The sequence below is a fragment of the Cercospora beticola genome, chromosome 2, assembly GCF_033473495.1.
Source record: "Cercospora beticola chromosome 2, complete sequence".
NCBI lineage: Eukaryota > Fungi > Ascomycota > Dothideomycetes > Mycosphaerellales > Mycosphaerellaceae > Cercospora > Cercospora beticola.
This window is the reverse complement of record NC_088936.1, coordinates 4515969-4541969: the sequence shown is the minus strand read 5'-3', so window position 1 is coordinate 4541969 and position 26001 is coordinate 4515969. Positions and strand designations below refer to the sequence as shown.

At 52.7% G+C, this 26001-nt stretch overlaps 11 protein-coding genes across 11 annotated transcripts; 8 read left to right on the top strand and 3 right to left on the bottom strand.

Moving 5' to 3' along the window:
• Window positions 1-1641: 1641 nt before the first annotated feature.
• Window positions 1642-3144, top strand: RHO25_003737 (uncharacterized protein; the record flags this gene model as incomplete). Its single annotated transcript, XM_023599222.1, has 3 exons — window positions 1642-1971; window positions 2028-2188; window positions 2238-3144. The coding sequence occupies 3 exons, from the start codon at window positions 1642-1644 to the stop codon at window positions 3142-3144; spliced, it is 1398 nt and encodes a 465-aa protein (XP_023455799.1).
• Window positions 3145-3160: 16 nt separating this feature from the next.
• On the bottom strand, window positions 3161-4509 carry RHO25_003736 (uncharacterized protein; the record flags this gene model as incomplete). The annotated part of the gene is made up of 4 exons (XM_023599221.2): window positions 3161-3822; window positions 3871-3985; window positions 4042-4101; window positions 4168-4509. 4 exons carry the CDS (start codon window positions 4507-4509, stop codon window positions 3161-3163), a joined length of 1179 nt encoding a protein of 392 aa, XP_023455800.1.
• Window positions 4510-5759: 1250 nt separating this feature from the next.
• Window positions 5760-7418, top strand: RHO25_003735 (uncharacterized protein; the record flags this gene model as incomplete). Its single annotated transcript, XM_023599220.1, has 8 exons — window positions 5760-5981; window positions 6031-6076; window positions 6132-6162; window positions 6219-6608; window positions 6669-6719; window positions 6769-6911; window positions 6968-7157; window positions 7214-7418. The coding sequence occupies 8 exons, from the start codon at window positions 5760-5762 to the stop codon at window positions 7416-7418; spliced, it is 1278 nt and encodes a 425-aa protein (XP_023455801.1).
• Window positions 7419-8046: 628 nt separating this feature from the next.
• Window positions 8047-9882, top strand: RHO25_003734 (uncharacterized protein; the record flags this gene model as incomplete). The annotated part of the gene is made up of 2 exons (XM_023599219.2): window positions 8047-8943; window positions 8995-9882. The coding sequence occupies 2 exons, from the start codon at window positions 8047-8049 to the stop codon at window positions 9880-9882; spliced, it is 1785 nt and encodes a 594-aa protein (XP_023455802.1).
• A 1594-nt stretch (window positions 9883-11476) lies between these two features.
• Window positions 11477-12537, top strand: RHO25_003733 (uncharacterized protein; the record flags this gene model as incomplete). Its single annotated transcript, XM_023599218.2, has 3 exons — window positions 11477-11695; window positions 11758-11885; window positions 11946-12537. The coding sequence occupies 3 exons, from the start codon at window positions 11477-11479 to the stop codon at window positions 12535-12537; spliced, it is 939 nt and encodes a 312-aa protein (XP_023455803.1).
• Window positions 12538-13512: 975 nt separating this feature from the next.
• On the top strand, window positions 13513-15097 carry RHO25_003732 (uncharacterized protein; the record flags this gene model as incomplete). The annotated part of the gene is made up of 2 exons (XM_023599217.2): window positions 13513-14713; window positions 14769-15097. 2 exons carry the CDS (start codon window positions 13513-13515, stop codon window positions 15095-15097), a joined length of 1530 nt encoding a protein of 509 aa, XP_023455349.1.
• Window positions 15098-15568: 471 nt separating this feature from the next.
• Window positions 15569-17959, top strand: RHO25_003731 (uncharacterized protein; the record flags this gene model as incomplete). The annotated part of the gene is made up of 1 exon (XM_023599216.2): window positions 15569-17959. The coding sequence occupies one exon, from the start codon at window positions 15569-15571 to the stop codon at window positions 17957-17959; it is 2391 nt and encodes a 796-aa protein (XP_023455348.2).
• Window positions 17960-19820: 1861 nt separating this feature from the next.
• Window positions 19821-21017, top strand: RHO25_003730 (uncharacterized protein; the record flags this gene model as incomplete). The annotated part of the gene is made up of 1 exon (XM_023599215.1): window positions 19821-21017. The coding sequence occupies one exon, from the start codon at window positions 19821-19823 to the stop codon at window positions 21015-21017; it is 1197 nt and encodes a 398-aa protein (XP_023455756.1).
• Window positions 21018-22301: 1284 nt separating this feature from the next.
• Window positions 22302-23447, top strand: RHO25_003729 (uncharacterized protein; the record flags this gene model as incomplete). The annotated part of the gene is made up of 1 exon (XM_023599214.1): window positions 22302-23447. The coding sequence occupies one exon, from the start codon at window positions 22302-22304 to the stop codon at window positions 23445-23447; it is 1146 nt and encodes a 381-aa protein (XP_023455746.1).
• Window positions 23448-23978: 531 nt separating this feature from the next.
• Window positions 23979-24422, bottom strand: RHO25_003728 (uncharacterized protein; the record flags this gene model as incomplete). The annotated part of the gene is made up of 1 exon (XM_023599213.2): window positions 23979-24422. The coding sequence occupies one exon, from the start codon at window positions 24420-24422 to the stop codon at window positions 23979-23981; it is 444 nt and encodes a 147-aa protein (XP_023455757.2).
• A 602-nt stretch (window positions 24423-25024) lies between these two features.
• Window positions 25025-25754, bottom strand: RHO25_003727 (uncharacterized protein; the record flags this gene model as incomplete). The annotated part of the gene is made up of 2 exons (XM_023599212.2): window positions 25025-25124; window positions 25183-25754. The coding sequence occupies 2 exons, from the start codon at window positions 25752-25754 to the stop codon at window positions 25025-25027; spliced, it is 672 nt and encodes a 223-aa protein (XP_023455347.2).
• Between the last annotated feature and the right edge of the window lie 247 nt (window positions 25755-26001).

Sequence of the window (26001 nt, the reverse complement as noted above, 5' to 3'; positions counted from 1 at the left end):
GTCTGTGGCCGACGCCCTACGCTCTATCTTTGACACGGAGAGGTTGAAGTCGTTCAACTTCGCCAATTCCAGCACCAAATGAGTATGACTACTGTAACACTTATCTCACTCCACGCAATATTTCTGTTCGTCAGCCTCACAGTCAGCGCTGAAGATAACAGCCCCTGCGCACTCCAGTGCCAACTACTCGGGTGGTGGTGTGGTGCTGCTTCGGATTGATCTCGCCAAGTCCGCTGGGCACTTGGCAATTCTTGAAGACCTTGTCTCCTCCCGTTTACGGTTTGGTATGCTCGGGATCTCGTGATACGGCACTCGCCTTGTTCGCTTTGTCAGGCAATGATACGACATCCTGAGCGGCTGACAGACAAGTTGCAGATTGCAGGATCTCAATCAGATCTGCAGATTGCCCCAGAAGTATGGGGCTACTGTACAGGCATCGTTTCGTTTCGTACCTGGTGACTTCTACACGCCATGAGCGTTCTGACGGAGATTCGTCTAGGATATCTCTGTAGTTCGACACGGCCAAGAATACGGAGTGGCGTATCGATTGGCATGCAATCTTTTACAAGCTCAAATGAAAGAAGTCTTTCTTGGTCGCGCCAAATGATTACTCCCGCGGTTGGCTCGAGCTTGTTGGTTGGTCTGGAAGCTGTTTCACCCACTAGTGGCGAGCTCGATACAGAGCACTGACTCCATGTGGCTCAGCCGGTCGCCGAGGCAAGTAAATTATTTGACTTCATCAGCAGAAGTTACGGCACGCGACGACCTGCTGTATGTAGATGACAGGCGTCGGTGCTCAATTTTGTGGCTGAAAAGTGGCGACATTGCTCGAATCCATCGCCGCGAACGGGAGTAGAGTCTGTGAGAGTGGACAGGATTCCAAAGCAGTCGTGCAATTGTATGCGACGTCGATCGAAGTTCTACTGACTGTGGTATTTTGCAGCCGTTGACTCGCGCGGTGTTCAACTGTCCTTGGCGGTGCTACACGGCTGTAGGCATCGAGGCTCTACTGAGACCATCCTCCATCTCTCCTGAGAAAACCATCAGTGCTCTGCCAGAATTTGGCAAGACCGCGTTGCTCAGTCATACGCGTATACCTCGAGACTAATTCCGCTATGTTTGCTCGAGCAGAGCAGTGCACTGTGTTGAACGTTTGCGCTCCGGCTGAGCGCGGCAATTTCCTCTGCATGTGACTACGCGCTTATACGTCTTCTAACGCCCGATGGGCTTTGCTGGCCCATTTTTGGCAGCTTGTTCATTGTTGGAGGCTTGAGAAAAGAATGTCAAGCCGGTGTGGCGGAGAGCTTTCAATGGCGTGGCAAAGCCGCTCCTTCGGGGCGCTCACCAGAAGAAGCAGGAACTAAGACGCTGGGCAAGCCGCGTACGAAGCCACAAGTTCACTTCACTGATTCCTTCGAACATTTTTGGAAACACACGAAATGGGAACGACTGACCTTGTCTCTTTCCCGAGCCGGATGTGCGAGTTGCAGCGTTCGTGTTGAAGAAATGGTGTTCGCGCACAACTGACTAGTGGGTTCTCGAGCAATGCGGGGCTGAGACCGTTATCGGAGCCCTCAAGTAGTCTTGGAAGCATACTGGCTTTCGTATGTTATAGTAGACATCGATTCTGCGCATACAACTATGGACGCGTCGAACGGAGCGTCAGTGTTGCCAGTTACAAAGATCCTGGCTGCCTTTGTCGCATCTGCTTCAGTCGAGCAGCTGGACGATAAGCTCCGGACGAAAATCAAAGAAGTCTTGATAGACTACATTGGTGTGGCAATAGGTGGCTATGCCAGTGCAGACTCATCAATTCCGATCTACAATGCGGTCGCCGCTTTGCAAGGCACTGCAGCAAATGGAAGCTGCACTGTTATCGGGAGGTCTGAAAAGATGCTTCCGCAATATGCAGCATTGCTGAACTCAGCCTTTGCACATTCGCTGGACTTTGATGATACTTATGCTGAAGGCGTAAGTAAAGTGTGATATCGAGGTCTGGCGTGATGCTCATCTGTGGGAATCAATAGTCGTTGCACGCAGGCGTCACCACAATCTCAGCAGTAATGACACAAGCTGAAGTTCTCGGAGAATCAACGTCGATTGAGGAGGCCATGTTGGCGATCGCAGTGGGCTATGAAGTGACTTGTCGTTTGGGTCGTGAGCTTGGGACGGAGTCGTATCATCGCGGGTGAGACTTTGAGCTGTATGGAGAGCCCACGGGCACTGACGAGTCAAAGATTTCACAACACAGGGACCGCTGGCATTTTCGGGGCAGTGGCAGCCATTGCGGTCCTGAAACATCTCCCTCCAGATCTGGTCGAGTCCGCTTTTGGTCTTGCTGCCAGTAAAGCTGCGGGGTCCATGCAGTACTTGGACAACGGATCGTGGAATAAGCGTCTTCATCCTGGTTTTGCCGCGCACGATGCCTTCATCTGCGTCGCTCTGGCAGAAGCAGGCGTCATTGGCGCAAGCCGAAGCATCGAAGGGAAGTATGGGTTTCTGCAAGCTTACAGTCCTAAGTCCGATCAGGATCTGCAACGCCTAACTGCAGGGCTCGGAAAGGTCTGGGTGTGGTTACAATCAAGTCTGAAGCCGTATCCTGCGTGTCGTATGACACATACCTTCATCGAGATGGCCGGCAAGTTGCACAGCACACACGCCTGCAGGCTTTCGGACATTACCGCCATACAACTACAAATGCCACCAACGAACATCCTGTTGGTTGGAGATCCAACACCGAACAAGATTCATCCGAGCAACAACATTGATGCGCAATTTTCGGTCTTCTTTCAAGTCGCACATGCGCTGTTGCATGGTTCTGCTACAGGCATGAAAGCCTACGACAATATCGGTGATCCCGAAGTGAATGCGCTCTGCAGTAGAACTACTGTATCCGGTGACCCCAGTATGACTGGATTCTCTGGTAGGATGCGAGTGCAATGGAGTGACGGTGATGTCGAGGACATGGAACAACAGTATCCACTTGGAGAGGAACAGCACCCATTTCGCAAGGCAAACGTAGATGAGAAGTTCGTTTCTTTGGTGCGGCCAGTGTTCGGCGAGGCGCGGGCAGATGCTATCCTGAGCGTAGTGGAGCATCTGCAGGAGCGGACCATCCAAGAGCTTCTGCTGCTTTTACGTTGAGCTCTGGTGTTCAGTGTCAATCTGAGCCCTGCTGACTCGGATGTTCTTGCTCTTGGTTCAATTGAGCCCGGTGCTCGCGGAACGATGGCAGGACGATGTCCATAGAATATTCCTCACTGATCTTATGCAGTGTGATTTCCTTGGCGCCTTTGCGTCGCTCGATTGTCCATGTCCCTTCGTTGTTGATGTTTGACTTGAGGAAGTCAAGGAAAGCGGCTGCGAAGTTGATGCATGTGTTGCCATCCCAAGTCTGGAATCCCTGTCGCTTCACGAAATTCGGAATGTCAAGCGTCTTCCACTCCTCAAGGCGCTCCAGATGGCCATTCGCACTTCGAAAGCCGATGATGATCTTTGGCACGCCAAGAAGGAAAGACTGAGCCCAGAAACGGCACATCTTGCGTTCAAACTTGGTAGCCGCCTTCTGATCACCGCGATTGAAACTCTCGCTTGTTTTCAGCTCCACATAGGGAATCGGATCAGCTGGGTCGTCCGGTTTGCTGCCTTCCACAGCATCCACTTCGCCGCCGATTATGATACTGTGATTGCCGATCCCGGTTCGTACTACGGAGCAGTATTGGGCATGGTTGTTCACGATCTCATCCTCGCGTTTTTCTACCTCATCACGAGAACATTCGGCAAGTGGTCGCGGTAACGTGGCAAGTGTCTCAAACTTGTATCCTGGCGTCCATTGTTAGTAGGTTCCGTTGCATCCGCTACTTCACGTACCCCAAAACGCCATTTGGTCCGGATCAAAACGTCCTTGGCGCTGCCTTTGTTGATTGCCGTCGACTCGCTGCTGGGCTGCTTTCGCTGACTGATTCTCCTCGATGTACACAGTTCCCTGGTGGCACGTCGTTGTCAACACAATGCTTCAAGTTTCCAGTGCCGAGGACTCACCTGAAAATATGTCGCGTTCATCTCGAATTCACCAAAGCCGTCAAAAGGCGCAGCCAATATCTTGTTCAAATTGTCAACTTTGGGGACTTACGTGTAGGCAAGCCGATGCGCTTGAGTGAGGCCTACTTTGGTCATCATGCCTCGCCATGTGAGGAAGTCTGCATCCAATTTCGTGCTGGTTTGCTGCTCATGAAGCCGAATCGTGTCGAGCAGTGGATTGAGATGCAAGTCCGTGGTGTCATTGTATTTCTGAAACGTTCCAAAGCCTTTCGAAAGATCAATGCGAAGCTTTTCAGGTACACATGGGACGTCGAAAAATGGAGGATAGTAGTAGCGCAAGCTTCTGCCATCTAGAGGAAAGCAAACGTGTTGATCATCAAAGGAAAACTCAGTCACTTCCCGAGGGCGTTTGATGGCCGCTGCTTTACCCTCAAACGGCCGCAAGTCGTGGAAGCGGAACGAGAGCATATTGGATGGTGTCGCTCATGGTCGTTGCTGTGTTGATGGCGGCCAACAGACATGTGGTAGACAGAAGGTGAAGCGAAACATCGGCCCGCTTCCGTCGGGAAGAAGCACAAGCCATGCCGTATTTGAACGCCGCCCCCAACAAACTTGTCCAGTTCGACACAACACCAAACCCGCATCGCTGCCCGGCTGTTGTCAAGACTAAGAAAGTACCGACGCGCTTCTGCCCATTGAGATGGTCTGTTGGAATACAAATAATTCGCGGCGGTATCACCTCTCCAAGCCCACCATCACGATCGAGCAGACCAAGACCCTGAAGAATGCTACTCTTGGGTGGCGGCGGCAAATAGTGTTTGTAGTTCCGCAGGCTCTGGGCCGCCAGGCCAGACATACAAGAAGATTCTCACAGTAGCAGTGCGCGGGCCGAAGTCTGGTCGATTGTATAGCATGTCATCGAGCTACACCATCTCCTAGTCCCCGAGGGCTGGAACACAGGCATTTCGATGCAGCCACTTTACACCGGCAACAACCAAGGTGGACTCGTGCGCGGTAAAACCCCAAACTATCGAGGCTACCAGGTCCCGTATATTGCACTTGCCGCACAGCCTCCTCATCATATTCTCTGCTTGTTGATGAACTACAACATGAGCAGCCACAGACTTCATAGACGCGACGATGTGTCAAGCGATCCTGCAGTACCAAGCACTATGTACAATGAAGAAGCATGCGATTCACACGCGGTAGGCACAGATCGTCAGTCTTGCTCTCCGCAACAGGACTGCGTAGACGTTGCGTTAAACCATCGTGAGGCGCTGAAGATCTGCGGAGTGCGTGCGCCACTTGCGCATGTTTAGACGCTTTCTCCATTCTGGGACGTTACCGGCACCTTACCGCAGCCTCGACGCTTCCTGTGCGGCGTAGTTGGCTTGAGCCCCTCTCGCAATGTAGCCAGGTCGCGCTCTGGCGGACGCCTCTTTGAGTCGATCTTCTGCAGATCTTTGTCGTTCAGCCAATGAAAGCTCACTGTGAAATGCTGACCCTCTATTAGTATGGAGTGCGGACGCACATCGATACACTTACCATGGCAAAAACTGCGAAAGCGAGCGGCAAACACTGGAAAGAACCGAGCGGTATACAAGCAGTATGATGATGTCTATTTGCCGCACGGCGACTATATGTATGTGCTCGCATGTCGCAGCTGCAGATCTTTCTTCACCACAGTTCAAGCATTGCAATACTGCTGATCTTTCAAGATGAAGTCCACACTCCAACTGTTGACGGCTGTGCTGCCGCTGGCTTCGGCCTACCCCGCGGTCATGGAGGCACTGGCCCTTGAGAAGCGACAGAATGATTTCCCTGAAGTGCCTGCGCCACTGTTCACCACCGACCGTGACAACTGCGGGTCGCATGGCAAGTGCACAGTCTTCGATGCTCAAGACCAACTTGTTCCAGTCTCACAGGCCAGCGGTCATGAGGTATGGAAGACATTATGTTGCCTTTGTAACACAGCTAACGATAGCTCAGTTCCGTGCCCCAGGTCGCAATGACCTCCGTGGACAATGCCCTGGCTGTTAGTAGCGCCTTCCATCTCTGCGAATTTGGCAAGAACTGACGAGTTACAACAGTAAACGCAGCTGCGAACCACGCGTACCTTCCGTGCGTTTTGTGAACCCACGTAGACATAGAGCATGGAAATACTGACTTCTCTGTAGGAGAAACGGATTGGCCACGATCCAGCAGACCGTCGATGGTTTGAACGCAGCATACAGCATGTCACCCGAGCTTGGCGCAATTTTGGCAGCCATTGCTATTGCCATCTCAGGTGACCCAATCACCGGCCGCTGGTCGATTGGTGGCGGTTTCAACGGCGCGCTCGGTCTCCTTGGACGCCCTACTGGTATCGCTGGTACACACAACCGCTATGAGGGAGATGCCTCCATTGTCAGAGGTGATGCCTACATGCACGGCGGGAATGTCGGATTTTTCGAGATGCACCGCTGGAACCGACTCTACGGTCTCGCCGCTTCAGACGGTGGCCTTACACACGACAAGGTGGCCTCACAGGCGTACTACACCGCTGAATATTCGATCAGGAACAACCCGTAAGTTCGAGTGTTCATTGGGCGATGTCGAAATCTGGCTTGCTGACGATGCGATACTAGATACTACTTCTCTGCACCCTTCTCCGGTCTGGTCGCTCCAGATGCTCACAAGTATGTTTAGTGCATGCCAACGTTTCCGATTTGTGCTAACCGATCTCAGCTTTGTGGTTCACTTCATGTCCAACCGCTCGCAAGAAAACATGGGCGGTGTTCTCAACGGCGAGGTCCTCAAGTCCTTCTTCTCTGTCACTGGCCAGCCCGGCTCTTTCGTTCACACCCCTGGCAATGAGCGTATTCCAGAGAGTAAGTTTTCTTATCACTTTCACAACTCGAGCGACTTCCAATTAACACTCATCTAGACTGGTACAAGCGACCAACTTCTCAACCAATGAACACTGTTGATACCAACGTCGACACTGTCATCAACGACGGCATGTACCCAGGCATCATCAGATTCGGCGGTAACACTGGTACCGTGAACAGCTTCGTCGGTGTTGATACCGGCGACCTCACTTCCGGCGCATTCAACGGAGCCTCGCTCTTGGAAGGGTAAGAGCGAAGCACAACACGCATACGCACAAACCCGTAACTAACTGTTGATCCAGTAACAACCTCTCCTGCTTCTTCTTGCAAGCCTCGCAAGCTGGTTTGGCCGATGCCATCGACCCTCTCCTCCAGCCTATTGGCCAGATCCAGAACTTCTTGAACGCACAGCTCGGACCTCAAATCAGCGCTCTCGGCTGCCCACAACTCGACAGCTTCGACAACTCGCTGTTCGGCAAATTCCCAGGTGCCCAGCGCAGGTCTTAGAAAGTCGACCATGACGATCGAAACGGCAGATCAATTGTACATATCTAAATCCACTGTGGATTAGCGTAACAAGCTTAAAATAGCTTTTGTACAGTACAATATTATTCAAAATGGTATTGGAATTGTCTATACAACATACCTTGTTTGGCGCAGCACTTTCCCTTCTCTCCAATATGCCAGTCGTGTCCAGTCATCGTGCGGGCTTTGCCAAATCCGAATTCTTCCTGTGCAGTTCACCCACAGGAGTCGCGAAAACGTCTCTTATCACCGATCTTATGGCTGTCTCTGAGCTGGCTGCTCGAGCTCAGGGTGAGATTGTGTCGCAGAGAACTATTTGAAATACGGTCGATGACTTTATTTCGTGTTTGTGCTCACTCGATTCCACACCGCCGAAGCACAATATAGGCTATATCGTACAGACGGAGTTCTGCCGAGAGTGTTCCTGCGGGGATGGTATCCACAGCATGCAATGCAGACGTCAAGAGATACAACACACGGAGTTCTGCCGAGAGTGTTCCTGCGGGGATGGTATCCACAGCATGCAATGCAGACGTCAAGAGATACAACACACGGAATCAGATGAACGTGATGGCACACACATATACAATTGCTGTACGTTCCTCAGCACATGGACATAGCTCCACCCGCAACAATGAACGAATTTACACGCGTAGCACTGCTGCTTAGCAGCTTATGGACAATTTCCACGGAAGCACTCAACTCCACATTCTACAATCCAGTTCTACCAGGCTGGAACTCAGATCCAACATGCACACAAGTAAACGGTACCTTTCTCTGCGCCACAAGCACATTCGATGCCTTCCCAGGTCTACCCATCTATGCAAGCAATGATCTGATCAATTGGAAGCTGATCAGCCATGCTTGGAACCGAGAAGAACAACTACCAGGTATCGGAGAACGAACGCTCGACCAGCAAGCCGGGATGTACGCTCCTACGCTGAGATACCACGACGGAGAGTTTTACATCATCTGCACTTACTTGTACAATCGCGTGAATGGGAGTGTTGGGACACTATTCAGGACTTCCGATCCTTTCGACAATGCAGCGTGGTCTCAGCCAATTCTGTTCGATGCTCCTTCCATCGATCCAGATCTCTTTTGGGACGATGACGGCAAGCTGTATATGGCGTACGCGGGCATTGGTCTGGCAGAACTCAATGCTGAGACTGGGGAGCTCACAGAGGGAATCAGGATCTGGAATGGCACCGGAGGCGTGTATCCAGAGGGTCCTCACATCTACAAGAAGAATGGGTGGTATTATCTCTTGATTGCAGAAGGAGGTACACAGCTCAATCATATGGTGACTATCGCTCGGTCGCGAAACATCACTGGGCCATACGAGGGTTTTGAGAACAATCCCATTCTGTCGAATGCCAATACGACCGAGTATTTCCAAACAGTCGGTCATGCAGATTTATTCCAGGACCAGAATGGGAAATGGTGGGGCTCAGGACTTGCCACGAGATCCGGGCCGGAGTGGGAGATATACCCTATGGGGCGCGAGGTGAGATTCGCGGCATAGACATATGTTACTGAGCGTGGCTGACTGTAACAGACTGTCCTTTATGCTGCTTCCTGGGACGGCGACTGGCCAGTCCTAGATCCTGTGCGGGGTGTGATGACCGGCTGGCCTCTTCCTTCATCTTCAAAAGTGCTGCCAGCATCTGGCCCATACACCTGGGAGCCAGAGACTCTGAACTTCGCTCCCGGTAGTTCTCTTCCAGCGAGTTTCTATACTTGGAGATACCCTCCATCCACCTTGACTTTCCAAATCTCAGCTCCGGGACGCGAAAACACTTTGAGAATCCTCCCATCGCGTGCCAACTTGACAGGTTCGTCCGAGTCACCTGAACTATCTGGTCTGCAAGGAATTGCCTTTGTGTCAAGAAAGCAAGAACACACTCTCTTCACCTTTGCGGTGGATCTGAGCTTCAATCCCCAAAGACCTGGCCAAGAAGCCGGCATCACGGCTTTCTTGACGCAACAGCAGCATATTGACCTTAGCGTGAGGCATGCCAAAAGCTCGAGAAGGCATGAGAGTCGGCAGCTCGTCTTGCGCACATATGCCGATTCTGCCAATTTGACATCGAACCTCAAAACAATACCACTGCCAAGCTCTTGGTCGAAATCTACTGCCATTAGGCTACAGATCCACACGGCAAACGACACCAGCTACGTATTTTCAGCGTGGCCGGCAGACAATGCCAACGAGCGACTGATTGTAGGCTCCGTTTCAGCGAGAATTCTTTCCGGCGGCACAGGTCCAATTACAGGCACTCTGCTAGGCGCCTTTGCAACCTGTAATGGCGGGAATGGCAGAAATAATACATGTGCGGATGCTGGTGGCGAAGCGTACTTCAGTAATTGGAGTTATACTGGTGCTGCGCAGAAGGTTGCTGCTTCTGAGTTTGTGCCATCTGTGGCGTTGCATGGAGCAATCTAGCGCTGTTGCCGAAGCCATCTGTCTCGTGCTGGAGAGGAATAAAGTGCTAGGTCTTCATTCCTATGGGGGAAGTGAACTCTCTGCTTCGATACCGTGGCAGTAGATCCGCTCCAAATCTCGGCAGTGGAATTGGTGACGCAGCTGTAGTCGTTGGTAGAGAAAGGTGAATGCGGCCGGACGCTCATTGAACGCCTTCGATGTACTCGTGATGGCCTGTCATTTCGCAGTCTGTTGAGGTGAGGTGCTCAAGCAATGGGTCCCTACAGTATCGCCCAACTCAGCTGCTCGTCTGCCCGGGCAGGTCTCCGCACATCGTTGTCGCGAGTCTCGAAGCCTAGTTAGGTCCTAGGTGCGACATCTCCGCTCGATGCTCGCCTCAGATCCAGAGAACCGAATATTTGGCTGCTAGCTCGATGGCTCTATACGACTCCGAGATGCAGAGAAATCACACATTGCCCGCTTATCGCGCCAAAGAGCCTTGAGCAACGACATCATGTGCTCTGCTCTACTGTACGTGACAGCAAGTAAATCGGCGGCAGGAGAAACCTCGGTGCCAGATCGTCCGCGCACCGATGTTATTACATGGGAACGATCGTTGCTGCAAGTGATTTAAAGGTGGCCGCGGTCGCACCTATGTAGGACAGGCAGTGCTGAAGAGCAAGGTCGACTAAGGAAATCAGCTTCCGTTCTCTCACGTTGTCACAACTTAGCCTCAACGCCCAATATCATCTTGCATCAACCTGCTTGCTTCAACTTCGTTCGCTGTTGACGAAGTGATGATCATGATCGTAACGCTCGAGGCGCCGATCAGCATAAGCCTGCCTCAAGCAAGTAGCAACATTCCCTGTCCCGGCTTGTGCTTTCAAGTTTCCCCGCCCAATTCCATGTTGCGACAGGGTTGTAGCACTTGGAGATCCGCCCAACATGCATACAAGCATGTCAAGCTTCTCGAACCATCGACCACACCTCACAGATCACGTCCATCGTCTGAGATTGACGCTGTTCCCGTTCGCTCCATCGAATGGCATGTGGCATGTGCGAAGTTGTCGCACAGCTTCTCCTTGCACAAGATCCATGGTATAGCCAATCATAGCCGACTTCTGCTTGTCAGCGCTGCAGCTCCGATGTCAATGGGTATCTGACTTTTTGGGTCGAGCCGCCGGCCCGCCGCAACATCTTGAAGCTGCTCAAAATTTCGCGCATCATGTGCTTCGGCATGAGTTGACTCCTCACTGCTTGGTCATGAATTGACCGCCAAATGCACTGTGCTGAGTATTTAGCGTAGCAATTTGGGTAATGCCAATGCTCTGTGCATTCATGGGTATTTGATGTTCTATTGGAGAACGGAGCTTCTGACTTTCACGTGGTGCGGTGCTGCGATGCACGTTCGAACATCGTTGGCATCATAGGGAGAAGCTGTTGGTGTGGGTCATCCTGGGCGGTATATTGCCCAGGCGATGGATCGCCAACAGTAAAGTCACGTCCAGCTTTCATTTCAGCTCGTCGCAGGTGCCTACTTTCTCATCAACATCAGTATCGCTTCTTCGCTCAATTGTATTGCGCCGACCCCAATAGTAGCAACGAGATCTCCGAAATGGCCCAATTCGCCAAGCGCGACAGTGCGATTGATGTGAATGGTGACACCCTCAACGGACTGTCCGTTGACATCGCCATCACAGCCGATGGATCCTGGTTCTACTTCGCCATCTGCGCCATCATGGGCGCAGTTGGAATGTCCGTCCTCGCAGCATCAGTGACGAAACCACGCACCCATCGTGTCTTCTTCTACATCACTGCGGCAGTCAATTTGACAGTATGTTGCAACAACGCGAGGACCTGAGGTCCAGCACTCGAAGCTAACCGATGAATCGCCAGGCTTGCATTGCGTACTTCGCCATGGGTAGTAACCTGGGCTGGGCACCAATCGATGTGCAGTTCCAGAGAGATCGTGCCAACGTCGCCGGCGTGAATCGAGAAATCTTCTACGCACGATACATTGACTGGTGAGGCCTGTAAAAGTCCATTTCCATCCGCCACTTTTGCTGATGGCTTGAACTCTGTAGGTTTGTGACCACGCCGCTGCTCCTGTCCGACCTTATGCTCACCGCCGGCCTTCCATGGACGACAATCCTCTGGACAATCTTCCTGGACGAGGTCATGGTCATCACTGGCCTTGTCGGTGCTCTGGTCTCCACTCGATACAAATGGGGATTCTATGCTGCCGGATGCGCGGCCATGTTCGGAGTGTTTTACAACCTGGTCATCCATGGCCAGAAATCTGCAAGATCGCTCGGCACAGATGTGTATCGGACTTACATGATGTGTGGTGTTCTGACGCTTTTCGTCTGGTTACTCTACCCGATCGCTTGGGGCGTCGGCGAAGGCGGAAATGTGATTCCACCCGATTCGGAAGCAATCTTCTACGGTGTCCTGGACTTCGTTGCCAAGCCAGTCTTCTCGATCGCGCTGATTTACGGACACTGGAATATCGATCCGGCTCGGATGGGCCTTGTGCTGCGGGATTATGACGAGGCCCCGAATTACTTCGGTACTTACAGTCCAAGTCATGGAGGCCACGGCGAGAAGGGCACCAATGGTCATGCTGCCGATGGTGAAAATGCACCGGTTATCAACGCACCTGCCAATGGTGCTTGAGGAACAAGCTGGTGACGACGACTGAAGTGAGCCTTGGCTTTGGATGTCGACACGAGGAGGTGTTGGAGTCTGGTCTGAAATGAAGTGATACCCTTCGTAGTAATGATTGTACCAAGGCGTGGAAGCGATGATACCCCATCACTCTTTCGGTACTGGCGAACCTGCAAGTGTATTCCTAATGGCAGGCGCGATCGCTAGGAGTAGGTACTGCGGACAATGGAGTTCTTGCGGAGTCCAACATGTGCTGACCTTTCGTGTCGCCGGAGGTGCCTGATATTGGGAAGTACTGCCGTGTGAGTAATCACGTCGCCAGCCTCCAGCTCTCTTGATGATTCCAGTAGGTGGAGATCTTCAGCGGCATCTGGAGGGAAGCTCGCTGTAAGTTCTTGAGTATGGGCTCTCTGCAACGGTCATTCTTGAGAGCCAAAGCCGCCCGTTGTAGGCACCGAATGCAAGTTGGCGGAACGTCTGAGGTCGCGTCCAGGAGGGGTGAGACTAGTTGGCCTGTGGCGTCGCATTGTGGCGCCAAGACGGCAGTGAGCGGCCCTCCCTGCTGCAATCCTCCTAAACGCGTTCCGCCGCGGAGGAGAAGACGCAATGTCGTGCAGCGTTCACAGTGGATACTGTCGTTCTTCATTGGTGTTGTCGACGTCGCGGCAGCAGGAAAGCAGGACGACACGTGAAACCCAAGGCGCAAACCACGCGTCGCCGAACTTCAACCTCTCGTTCACGCCCGTCGATCCCTGCCGAGGTGTGGGGACGGGGTCTCGACTAAGGCAAACTCTATTTCCGCTGGTGTGGACCACGCTCCATCCAATTTGCATCTCACGCATCATCCTCCCTACGACGCGAGCAGGACGCCATTCTCTTCCATCACCAGCATCATCACCAGCATGAGCAGGCACATCCAGGAATTTTAGCATCAGATCGGACCTAGACCTTCCGCCCACGAGGCTGCCCGGAGCCTATCACAAAATGTCCGGTGAACATTCTCAAGGCCTCTTGACGGGCGAATTCCAGGAGAAGTCCTCCGCCACCGGCCGATTCTCTGCCATCCGCAACATCTCATGGTCCGCACTCCTGCACTCCATCGGCCATGCGCTGAAGCCCGAGATCTTCGAGCGTAGAGCCCTCTCGGCCGCGCAAAAACGACCTGGAACGACAGCATGGCTGGATGGTCTTCGCGGTGTCGCCGCTCTTTCCGTCTGCACGATGCATTTGTGCGTCTATACGCACACAAATCTTGAGCTCTGCTACGGAGCAGGCATCTGGTGGCAGAAATGGAACACTTCTATCGCAGCTTGGCCTATTTTCCGTCTACCCTTCACCGGTGGCCACTTTGCTGTTATTCTCTTCTTCACCATCTCTGGATACGTGGTACCTCGACGTCTCATTTCTCTTCTTCACGAGGGCAAACAAGCCGAATTCGTGGAAGCCATCAACGCGGCCATCGTTCGTCGTCCCGGCCGATTATTCCTTCCTGTGGCATTTTCGACCCTCTTTTTGGCATTTTTCTGGCACATCACAGGCATTGTGACGGCTTTCCCTCAACGACAGAGTAATATTTTCACAGAAGTGTGGGCCTGGTTTCTGGATCAGATGAAGTTTTGGTATTACTACCGCACAGGATTCTTGTTTACCTATTATAATGCACACACCTGGACGATTCCGGTCGAGCTGCGCGGCAGCATGAACATTTTCTTGTGGTTGTTCGCAGTGCATCAGGTCCGGACAAAGTGGAGAATCTTGATGACAGTCGGAATTCTGGCACATTTCATCTACGCGTCTGGTGCGTGGTATGCAGCTTTCTTTGCGGGCATGTTGACGAGCGAGTTGGACATGATTTACACAAATGGGATCCCGGTCAGCTTGCCGTGGGATCCGATTGTGAACTTCTTCCGCAAGAGAGAGATGATCAAGCAGGGTGTGTTGCATGTGATGCTGTTCATCGGACTGTGGCTCGCCAGTCAGCCGAGCTCGGACATGCATTCGCGAGACGAGGTGATGGACTGTGGAGCGTGGAATTATTTGAACAAGCTTATTCCGGATCCGTACAACGATGGAAACAACACGACATATCGATGGTTCTGGCTGTTCTGGGCGGCGTGGATTATCTTGGTTACAGTGGGCCAAATTGGCTGGGTGAAGTGGCTGTTTGAGACTGGTCCAGCTCAGTGTGAGTGGAACAGGAATCCCCGAACAGGGCGAATAGAAGAGCTAACTCGTCGCAGATCTCGGTCGCCACTCATTCGCGCTCTATCTCGTCCACGGCCCTATCATCGGTCTGTACTCCGACCGCCTCTTTTACCTCACGGGCGTAAAGATCCCCTCCAGCGACGATGATATCAAGCGGTTCGGACATCTGACCAACAAGTGGAAAGATTCCAGCTGGTGGATTCTGCCGGAAGGAGGACCGTATGCTCTGGAGCCCAGCTTCATTTTCTGTGTGCTCATGTCACTGCCTGTCATGTTGTACGTGGCTGAATGCGGAACACGCATGTTTGACATTCCCGGTGTGAAGATTTCAAGATGGATGTGGACCAAGATGAAGTCCTTATGAAGCGTGGACAGTGTATATTGTGCATTTTGAGCGGGTCGGCGTGTAGCAGTACCGGTGTTGATAAATACGGGTTGGGCTGTCTGATGTAGAAGTATGTATAGCGTGGAATTGGCAATGATCAGCTTGCAGTGTCCGACGTGCTTGCCATTGGGTTCGTAATAATGGCTATTTTAATGGGCGGGAAGTTGCCGCAGCCAAGCTTCTGACCCCGGACGCCAGCATGTGCTCGTGGGTACAGGTGTTGATCACAGTCATTGAAGACTCACCAGCCCGTCGTCCTCCTTTGTTCACTCATTTCTCCCGTACATGCATCAGCGCACCGTGCTGATCGCGACTGCCTCTCTCTTCACTCCGCGCCTGTCGCTCTCGCATGCCACGACGTCTTCCTTAAGAAGCAGCCTCGACCCCCGCCGACTGTTTGCGAGAGCGCATATCCTCTTTGCCCCACTCATTTCACACCACTCGCGGACAATGGCATCACAGCCGGAATGGCGAGCGCCGCAACGTACGGCTGAACAAGGAAACTTGCCCAGTCTGGTGGTGTACAATTCTCTCACACGAAAGAAGGATGCCTTCGTGCCCATCTCTGGCAAGAAAGTGGGCTGGTATGCTTGCGGACCGACCGTGTACGACGATGCGCACTTGGGCCATGCAAGAAACTATGTCTCGAACGATATCATCAGGCGTATCATGTCGGACTACTTCAAGTTTGACGTGAACTTCGTCATGAACATCACCGACGTCGACGACAAGATCATTCTGGAGGGAAGGAAGAGATATTTGCTGGAGCAATTTCTGGAGAAGCACGAGACAGTGGACGAAGAGGTGAGAAAGGTCACAGAAGAGGCCTATGAGGCGTATTTGGCAAAGCAGCTGCCCTTGCTCAAGGACAGCAAGCCGAGCACCTTCCTGCAGGACGAGAAGAAGGCGTACGGGCATGTTTTAAGTGGGAAAGCACTGGAGGGAGATGGACCGCCCGGCGATCGAGAGGCAAAGGTCAAGATGCATTTGGACACAACGCGAGCAGCCGCGGAAGTGCTAGCTCTTCCATCAGACAAGGCGCCGGGGCTGGAGTTGTGGGCGGAGAAGGCGTCGGGAGTACTGAAGCCGTTCTTGGACAAGAAGTACGCACACACGATCGACGGGCGAAAGCAGCACGACATCTTCACCAAACTGACAAAGCTGTATGAGAAGCGATTCTTTGAGGACATGGAGAGGCTGAATGTACGAGCACCCGACAAGCTGGTGCGAGTGACAGAATATGGGCAGAAGATTGTCGATTTTGTCAAGCAAATACAGGACAACGGCTACGCATACGACCACGAGGGCTCGGTGTACTACGACACGACAGCTTGGGAAAAGTCAGGAGGTGTGTATGCTCGTCTACAGCCGTGGAATCGCAACGACCAGGAGTTGCAGGCAGATGGCGAAGGATCGCTTTCTGCGAATACAACAAGCTTCAAGAAGGCCAACTCTGATTTCGCTCTATGGAAAGGCTCCAAGCCAGGCGAGCCAGTCTGGGACTCACCCTGGGGCGCAGGTCGGCCCGGCTGGCACATTGAGTGCTCGGCAATGGCGTCAGATGTGCTGGGAAAGCAGATGGACATTCACTCTGGAGGCATCGATCTGGCATTTCCGCATCACGACAACGAATTGGCACAGTCAGAAGCATATCACCACAAGTGTGGTGCCGAGAGCGAGCAGTGGGTCAACTACTTCTTGCATATGGGGCATTTGCACATCTCCGGCAGCAAGATGAGCAAGAGTCTCAAGAACTTCACAACAATCAAGACCGCTTTGGATCGAGGCGACTATACTCCTCGTCAGATGCGCATCATCTTCCTGCGAGGAGCATGGAAAGACCAGCTCGAAATTGACGACGATATGCGCAAAGCTGGGAGATCGTGGGAGGAGCGAATTGACAATTTCTTCATTAAAGTGCGCGATATACAGTCGCACCCTTCGAAGACACTCAGCAACGGCACGAACGGCACATCGACGCCCGCATCGGACCTCGATGGCAAGCTGGAAGAGGCAAAGAGCGAACTACACAAAGCTCTGCTCGATTCCTTCGACACACCTGCGGCAATGCGCATCATCTCTGATCTCATCGGATCATACAACTCAGCTACATATGTACCCGACGAAACATCATTGGCGATCGGCAAATGGGTTACCGATATCCTGGTCATGTTCGGCCTTGACTCCAACTATCGCAAAGGAGAAATCGGATGGTCGGGAGTTGATATTCCTGAGAAGGCGAAAGCATTCATCTATCCACTGTCTGAGCTTCGTGATGAGGTTCGCAAGCAAGCCATCGAAGGCTATGTCGACATCATCTCCCTAGGCCGACTGGACGAGAAGGACAACTACTACAATGACGATCAAAAGTATGCCCGTGCGTACGCTGATTTCCAACGCAAGCTCTACGAGTTATACACCAAAAACGCGGAGCCCAAGGCATACCTCGAAGCCTGCGACGAGCTACGAAATACCACACTATGGAATTTGGGCATTTACCTAGAAGATCGCGAGAACAAGCACGCACTTGTACGGCCTGTCTCTGCATCACTACGCGAGGAGCGGGAAGACAAAGAGCGACGAGCGGCAGAGAAGGCTGCTGCTAAAGCGAAGGCGCAGGCAGACAAAGCGAAAGCGGACGCTGGAAAAGCAGAGAAGGCGAAGATCGATCCTTTGACCATGTTCCAGCAGGGAGAGTATGCCGGAAAATACAAGGCATATGACGAGAGGGGGATCCCGACGTATGATGCGGAAGGCAAGGAGATTGCAAAAGCGCAGACGAAGAAGCTGACCAAGTTGTGGGAGGCGCAGAAGAAGCTGTTCGAGAAATCACAGGCATAAATCGAATTAGTGTAAGACCTATACGAAGCGAACGAGCATTACGCGCAGCCCTGTGCGGGATCAGCATGCCTCCGACATATCAATCTTCTCACGCCGCTCACTGCCGTGCCTAGCATGCGCACACTGTTTAACCCAAGGAGTATCAATCACAGCTAACCTCTACAATAGCTGCACTGTTCGATAGAGAGCTCTGGCCCGCGACGAGGATGCCCATGATCGTCTTGCAGAAGCTCAATAGGCCACGTACTCTGGTCTTAACGATACTCGACGTCTACTGGTCCACAGGAGGCCACTTTGAGTGTGATAGTGGAGCGTTCGTCTCTCACTGTGTGGTAGCTTCACCCGGAGCACATCGGCACGGACCGTGAATGGAAATATACGTGACAGCAACGCTGGAACTTTTAACTTACACAGATTACCACTCAGTCCTTTCCCCTCTCTGCGTCCACGAAGCAACATCGAGCACGGCACACTGCCCGGAACACGCTGAAATGGAGGTCAACCACCTGCCATGTCCACACTCGTCCATTTCGACCACAAGTACAACCCTCGACGCCTCTGCCCGCCCGATCACCCCGAAGCCACACCCCGGCGTCTTTCCTGCTGAAATCCAAATCGAAATAGCGAAATGCTGCGACGACGCGACACTCTTGAATCTGCGTCAAGTCTGCCGAGCCCTATCGCAAAACACCTTCGAGATCTTCGCGAAGCGATTATTCGCCGTCATCAGCTGTGACGGGGTTGACTCTATAAAGAGACTCCACACTATCTCCACGAATCTTGAATTTGGGCGATACGTCGAGACAGTGCAACTACGATCAAAATGTTTCGAGAGCTTGCAGGAATTTTACAAGAACCACTACAAGCCCATGGATGCCGTCCAGCATATGCTCCAGGCCGCCCTTGACAACCTCTCGCGACTTGGCGCACGCGTGCAGATCGAGCATCTCCTTGGCTGTAATACACCTGGCCACGACGGCAAATATATCAATAACCACCTCTTGTTTGGGTCACATTGCAAGCCAACGTCTCTGCGTCTTGGCCTTTGCTGGCTGTCAACCAGGCTGACAGCCTTTCCGTACGCTCGGTTTGGCATACGTCGCTTGCGTAGTAGATGGTCTAATGTCACACGTCTGCACATCGATTTCACGCAATGGCAATACATCAGCTTGTGGAAACGAGGACTTTATGATCTTCTCACCTCCGCAGAGGGAATTCAGGAACTTGAACTCCGCGGCGCTCTAAATTACCACTTGCGGGATCTCGAAGCCGCCATTTGGTACGTGCGACGGTCAAGACAAGGGGCGATCAGTCTACGGACACTGAAGTTGCTGGAGTGCCGACCAGAGGGACTGGAACTGCTTGACTTCCTGGCAATTCAGAGGCACTCGTTGAAGGAGCTTCACTTGGACAATGTCAGCATTGTTAAAGGGTGGCAAGAATGGAGAGCTGTGCTCAAATGGATCGCTAGAGCCATGCTGTTGGAAACCTTCGAGGCACGAGCACTGAGCCGGCAAACTTACGTATTTGGATGGCTGCCCTTCTTGACGAAATCTGGCGGAGACCATTTCCGGGTCATAGGTACCAGGGGAGACGTTGAAAGCGGTTTGCTGGACTATGCAGCTTCCGCCCGCGAGCCGATTCAGCATCATTGACGCTTTTTCAGCCCTTCTCTCGCAACTCACGAAGCGGCCTGGCCCGTGTCGGAATCCCCGTTCACCTTCGTTCACTCCACTTGCGGGCAAGACCCTGAAAGCGGCGCTAGTCTTTACCATTAGTCCCACGAACTTTCACGATCCTTTCATGAACTCCCACGGGACATCACAACACTGCTCATAGCTTGCTACAGCCGGATCACAAGATGGCCGAAGGCAGGAAGTCGGAGGCCTCCCTCGAGGAGATCACTGATGCGTTCAAAAAGCTCAGCTTCCAGGAGAACGCGGGACTCGATGTCGCCCACAACGTCGTGACCGAAATCGTTCCAAAATCCAGGAGGGGCTTTGGCTCTCTCCCAACTGAGTTGCACATTGCCATTGTGGAGGACTGCGATGACTACACTTTGCTGAGTTTACGTCGAGTCTGTCAAAATTTGGCGCTAGACACGAACGATATATTCGCCAAGCGATTTTTCACCACGGTCTATCACTGCCTGACACAAGACTCTATGGACAGGCTGAGCGCCATCGCCCACACTCCGAGAATCGCTCGTCATATAACCACGCTGAGCCTCGACATCGGCCTAAAACAATGCCGCAAGATCAAAAAGCGAAAGACGCGGGTCAAGCCGGGGGACTGGATGTTCGTGAAGGGAGATCATCAGATGGAGGACTCGAGTCAACTGGCTGAAGCGCTGCGACAGCTTTCGGCACTTGATGCAGGTTCAGTTGTGGTGGCACACTCAGCTAACTCTGCTATCGACCTCCATTGCTTGACTACTGCGCTACTTCGGTCGAACCATGCGCTCCGCAAACTCCGGATCGACGTCAACGATGTGCACATCATTCCATCGTCCGAGCTACAGAACTTGTCTCTTGACGACCTCGAACGCCGCAGAACAGTCTGGAGCAAGTTAGAAGTCCTTGAGCTGGATTTGTTCTACGATGAGGATCCATCCGCCTTTTCTCAAGTCACGGACTTTATTGGTGTGCTCAACAGTGCTTCAAGCCTCCAGAATCTCACTGTGACATCCTACTGCTCCCCTGGTGTGACGGACTTGTACAAGACATTGGGAGCAGATCAACTTCGTACGCTAGAACTGGAGGGCGAGGTCCTGTCAAGCGCAGACCTTTGTAGTGTCCTTGAACACTATCGCAGCTCACTCAAGCAACTGAGCTTCACACACATCACGCTCCATGAATTGCATGGGTGGCGCACTGTTCTACGGAAAATCAGAAACGATATGCAACTCGAGAAGTTGAGCGTATTCCACGTCGACGACTCCGAATCTGGTCACTCGCAGCGATTCGGCACTTATCGTGAAGAGGGATTCTCATTCAATCTACAGCCGTCTGCAATGAGAGAGAAATTGACCATATTGCTGAAGCTTTTCTCTCGCTAGACAGGGAGCATCTAGCGCACGAGGCTGGCTACGGTCGAAAAAGTGCCTTGGACATCTTTGGGAGACATGAGCGCATGCACAGCTCTCTCTGAATAGCGGAAAGTCGGCTCCTCAGATCCCTGATTGTCTGAGACCGCGAGATATCCTCCTGCAGCAACGAATTGGAGATGTGGGTGGGCAGAGACTTCTAATCCCGTAGCGAAGCACACTGGGAAATGATAGCCTACCCTATTCACTCATCGTATCATAATCTGCCTCTCATGCTTTCCAGAGCAAGCGAGTTTCCGTTTGTAGCCACATACCAGTGTACCTTCGACCTCGGAATTCACATTCTGATTGCAGGTGCCTCTGAGGCTGGTCGTGCGCCGCAAACACTACGGAAACCCACGTTGCGATCCATGGAACACGAAAGATCATTCAGTCACTTGACAAACACTATGAGTCGAATGCTATGCGACAAACACCTATCTGAAAGGAGACAAATTTCAAACGCATTGGACTTTCATTCATTTTACTGCGTGCATCACTGCACATTCCTCGTGAACCTCTCTAAGCTGATCTTTTACCCCACTGCATCTTTTCTGCTTGAATCGATTGAAGAATGCTATAAATGTCGAAACGGCAACATGAACTTCCGCCAATATCAATGCAGCCGAAGACGCAATGACTCCTCTCAACGTTACTGTGGGTGCATAGTCCAGTAGGCATATCTCGACCGCTGTACCAGACAGACCACTTCCAGCCTAACGACTACTTGGGAACGCTCGCCGCGGAACTGCACCTCAAGATTGCGGATTACCGCAACGGTAGCGATATCAAAAACGTTCGCACAGTCTGCTCATCTCTCTTCTATTATATTATCGACGCATCTGCCAATCGTTTCTTTCGAACCCGGCGACACTGCTATGTGCCTGCTTCAGAGAAGACATTGTTGCAGATCAGCGCCACTCAGTCTATGCACGTCGTATAAAAGTCGTCGTGATCGAAACTCGGCGACTTGACGCCCTTATATCTCTGTTTCCAGCAACACTAGCAGGGTGGCTGTAGGAAACGGCGAGTCCTCTCAGTCGATGATAAGCTTAGAAGCTGCCTGCGATCCCGCGATGGAAAACTTTAAGCTTTCGGGTACCTCCCGCTGCAGGTCGAGTGAATCAGCGGGGCATATGAAGGTTGGGCCAGGTCAGGCCGACACAACTTTTCTTGCCCTTCACCTTTTCCCACGTTGTCATCACCTCCAACATAGGAACAGACACCAGCGCCAATTTGGGCACAGTGGCAGTCACTATGTCTTCCACAGACTTGTCTGCTGCATCAGCCGAGGGCCAGAATTACTTCCAATACCTGGCCACGGAGCTGCACATTCATATCGCCGGGTACCTCGAGGACATGGACCTGAAGAACACTCGCGCAGTCTGCTCCTCTCTCGCTCGAAGCACCATCGACATATTCGCCGCTCGTTTCGTCACTCGACGAGTCAGGCGCCACCGCTATGTGCCTGCTTCATTGAAGACTTTGTTAGAGTTGAGCTCTCTTCCAGTGTTTGCTTGTCGCCTCGAAGCTATCGAGATCGAAACTCGGCGACTCGACTCTATCCTACCTCATCTTCCAGCAACAGCCTTCTCAGACATGCAGCAGCAACTCTGCTCCATCTTCAAGAACCTCTCGAAGTATGGCGGCGCGTGCAAGCGAGTCAGCGTAACGCCAGGCCCACGTTCCGCGCATCATAATCTGGCCTTGAATGCACTGTGCAAGGCGCTGATTGAGAGCAAGTATCCTCTTCAAAGCCTCAGCTTCACTTTCTGGGGCTTCAAGTGCCCCATGTACTATACCGGTGAACCGGGCAAAAGCCTCGATGAGTATCCGTTCAAGTTTCCCGCAGCTCAACGCTACGAACTGCGACGACTTTTATCCTCGCTGAGATCCATCGAGCTCAGCGTGCGCCATCACGGACAACTCCTCCTCCAAGACGAGGATAAGCTGTCCTGCCATTGGCTCGCAGAGGCATTGTCCTCATGCAAGACCGTGCCAGAACTCATCATCAGTGGAAATGGTAAAGAATGGGCGGGCCAGTTTCGATTCCAGTTACGAAAGTTGCCTCTGCATACCTTGACGATCAAGGACATATCGACTGGAGGAAGCTTCTTCGCAGAAACATTCATCTCGGACATGAGAGGATCTTTGAGGCACCTGAGGCTGAAACAAGTCGCAATAGGTGGGCACGCGACACCTTGGGAAACACTGCTTCCCCGGATGGGACAGTATCTCACACTCGACTCCATTGTCCTCGAGGATCTTGTCAACATTGACGAAAAACTCTCAAGCAAGCCATACAGCTACGAGAGTTCCAGTGGGTCGGAACAGATTCGTGCACATCTGCTTCAGATTGGAAGCGGAGAGCATGACTGGGTGCCACGAGAAGACCAGGACTGAATAGAAGGTGCGGACAGCAGAGGCTGGCTTGTTTGAAGGGCAATGGTGGGAGAGGGCGGTGATGCCGGTTTGAATGAAGAGTCGCAAGAAGATGCGATGGAATATCTGGGTGTCAGGACCGCGACATTGACATTTGATGACTTGCGCGCTGACAAACTGTCCTTGCAGCTCGGGATACAATGGAGGCGCCTGGGAGGTTTGCGGGATTTGGTTCTCAGCCTTACGCATGCAGCTGTCGCGAGGACAGCGCCGCATCCTGGGCCTTTGTATTGTAATCGCACGGCTGAGAGCAGGCGAATCTTGCTATTCGGGTCTTTGACTTCCAGAGCTCGCTTGGAGCTACAATACCTGAATGTAGCAGTGTCGCAAGAATCCATTTCTCACACTCCACCCTTCATGACCATCACTAGCGATGGCTCCGTATCATGTGCGTTTCTTCGCATCCGTCCACACTCTCATCCTTGCGAACTTCTCGTTACCTCAAAGCCTCCCCATTTGTCCATCAAGCTCTCCCCTTTTCTCTCCAGCAAGTCACTTCCCCTCAAACTTCTCACCCTGAATCGTAGCAACAACTTTCCTCCTCATCTTAGCTTCCCTGAACTCCAGATACCAAATTCCCTGCCACGTTCCCAACGCCAATTTGCCCTCGCTAATCGGCACACTGACGCTCGCTCCTACCAACGCACTCTTCACATGCGCAGGCATATCATCCGGTCCCTCGCACGAATGTCTGTACAGCGTTCCTTTCTTATCCTCGGGTACGATGCGGTCGAGAGCGTCGGACATATCGGCTCGTACATCCTCATCCCAGTTCTCGTTCAGCGAGAGCGCGCATGAAGTGTGTTGAATGAAGAGGTGTACCAGTCCGACGCGGTAGTTCTTTATTTCGGGTACGGAGGAGAGGATGTCGTTCGTGATGAGGTAGGAGCCGCGGGATTTGGAAGGGAGTGTGAAGGTCTTTTGTGTCCAGGACATCGTTGTGGTTGTGGAGGAACTTGTGCTCGGTGTGCAAGATGCTGGTGGACAGCAGGCGCAGGTGGGGAGCTTGGGCGTCGGTATTGACGAGAAGTCGGGAACCAGCCAGGAAAGCGGGTAGGTGAGTGGGAGGAGGAGGACGTGGAAGATGTTTGGGAAAAAGGCGAGGATGAAGATGGACAGGAACAGGCAGGTATTGCGCAGATTTGTGTCGAAGGGCATTGGAAGTGATGTTCTTCAGAGCTGACGTCACGGCGGGACAGTGAGCACTTTGAGGTTGTCGGTTTTGTGTCTCGGACGACGTTATGGAGCGCCGTAGCTTGAATGTGCTTTTCGGGGAAAGGGAGAAGAAGGCAGAGAACCAAGCTCTTCACATTCATAAAACACTCATCATACTTTGCCGTAGCAGCATCTCGTGTGCCGCATGCTCAGACCATGTGATTCGCAGCATTACTCAAGCTGCTGTTCACAATCGTGCAGCTCCAAGTACCCTTCCCAAACGTGGCCACATCGTGCCGCTCTCCAATCGCTTCTGCAACGTGCCCAAGACTTGATGATAAGCTCCAGGCAACCGATTTTCGGGCGCAAGAACATGCCTCTCTTCACTCCTCCTTCTCCTCGGTGCGGACGAAGTAGAACGATTTCGGGTAGCGTGGATCCTCCTTCCAGTATCCAGTCAGCTCCTTTGCCTCACGAAACATGCTGCCACATCGTTAGCTTTGTCATCACTTCAAGAGCAGCTACAGAAGTCGAGACATACCGCAAGGTGTTGGTCTTGTCGAGCTCGACGACCCAGCACATCTGACTGTCGTCCATCTTCGGCACGAACTCGCGCGGCTCGTAGACCTTCTCGGCCTTGGCCATCTTCATGTTGTCCTCATCGACTTGGGCTTTAGTGCGACCGATCCAGGCGTTGGTCGTCGGACCCGGCTCTGCTGCCTTGGGCGCTTCGCCGACTGGGATGTAGTAGTGGCCGCCTGGCGCGCCAGGCATTGGAGCGCCGGCCGGAGCTGGCATTGGGTACGGCTGGTAGTAGCCCTGTGGAGCGGTGTAGATTGGCACAGGGTGCGAATAGTACTGCTGTGCGCCTGGGTGAGCCATCTGCGGAGTTGGGTAGCCGTAGTAGATGGGCTGTGGGTAAGAGACGACGGGTGGTTGAGGGGACTTGGAGTCAGCGCGAGCTGGCGAGCGAGATTTCTCCTTGGGCATGAGGTACGAGTGGGAGTGATAGCCGTTGTTGCCATCGAAGCCTGGAGCGGGCTTGGCCGGCTGGGTGTAGTACTTCTTGTCGGACGGCCAATGCTCGTACTCGCTGTCGCCGGTGGCAGACATGGTGGATGCGCTTCGTTGATGACGGTGGGTGAAGACGGGTTGGGGTGGAAGAGGAAGTTGGCGGTTGACTTGTTGTCGCGTGAAGAGGGGAAGAGGTTGGTTCATGGAGGTGTTTGTGTTTGTATCGTGCAAGTGAGGGTGCTGGAGTGGCAAAAATGAGGCAAGACACTTACCGCTCTCGCGTGGGACGTGCGCAATTCGCGTTCGATTGTCAATTTCCGAGTGCGTCTTCTGCGGCGCGGCGGCG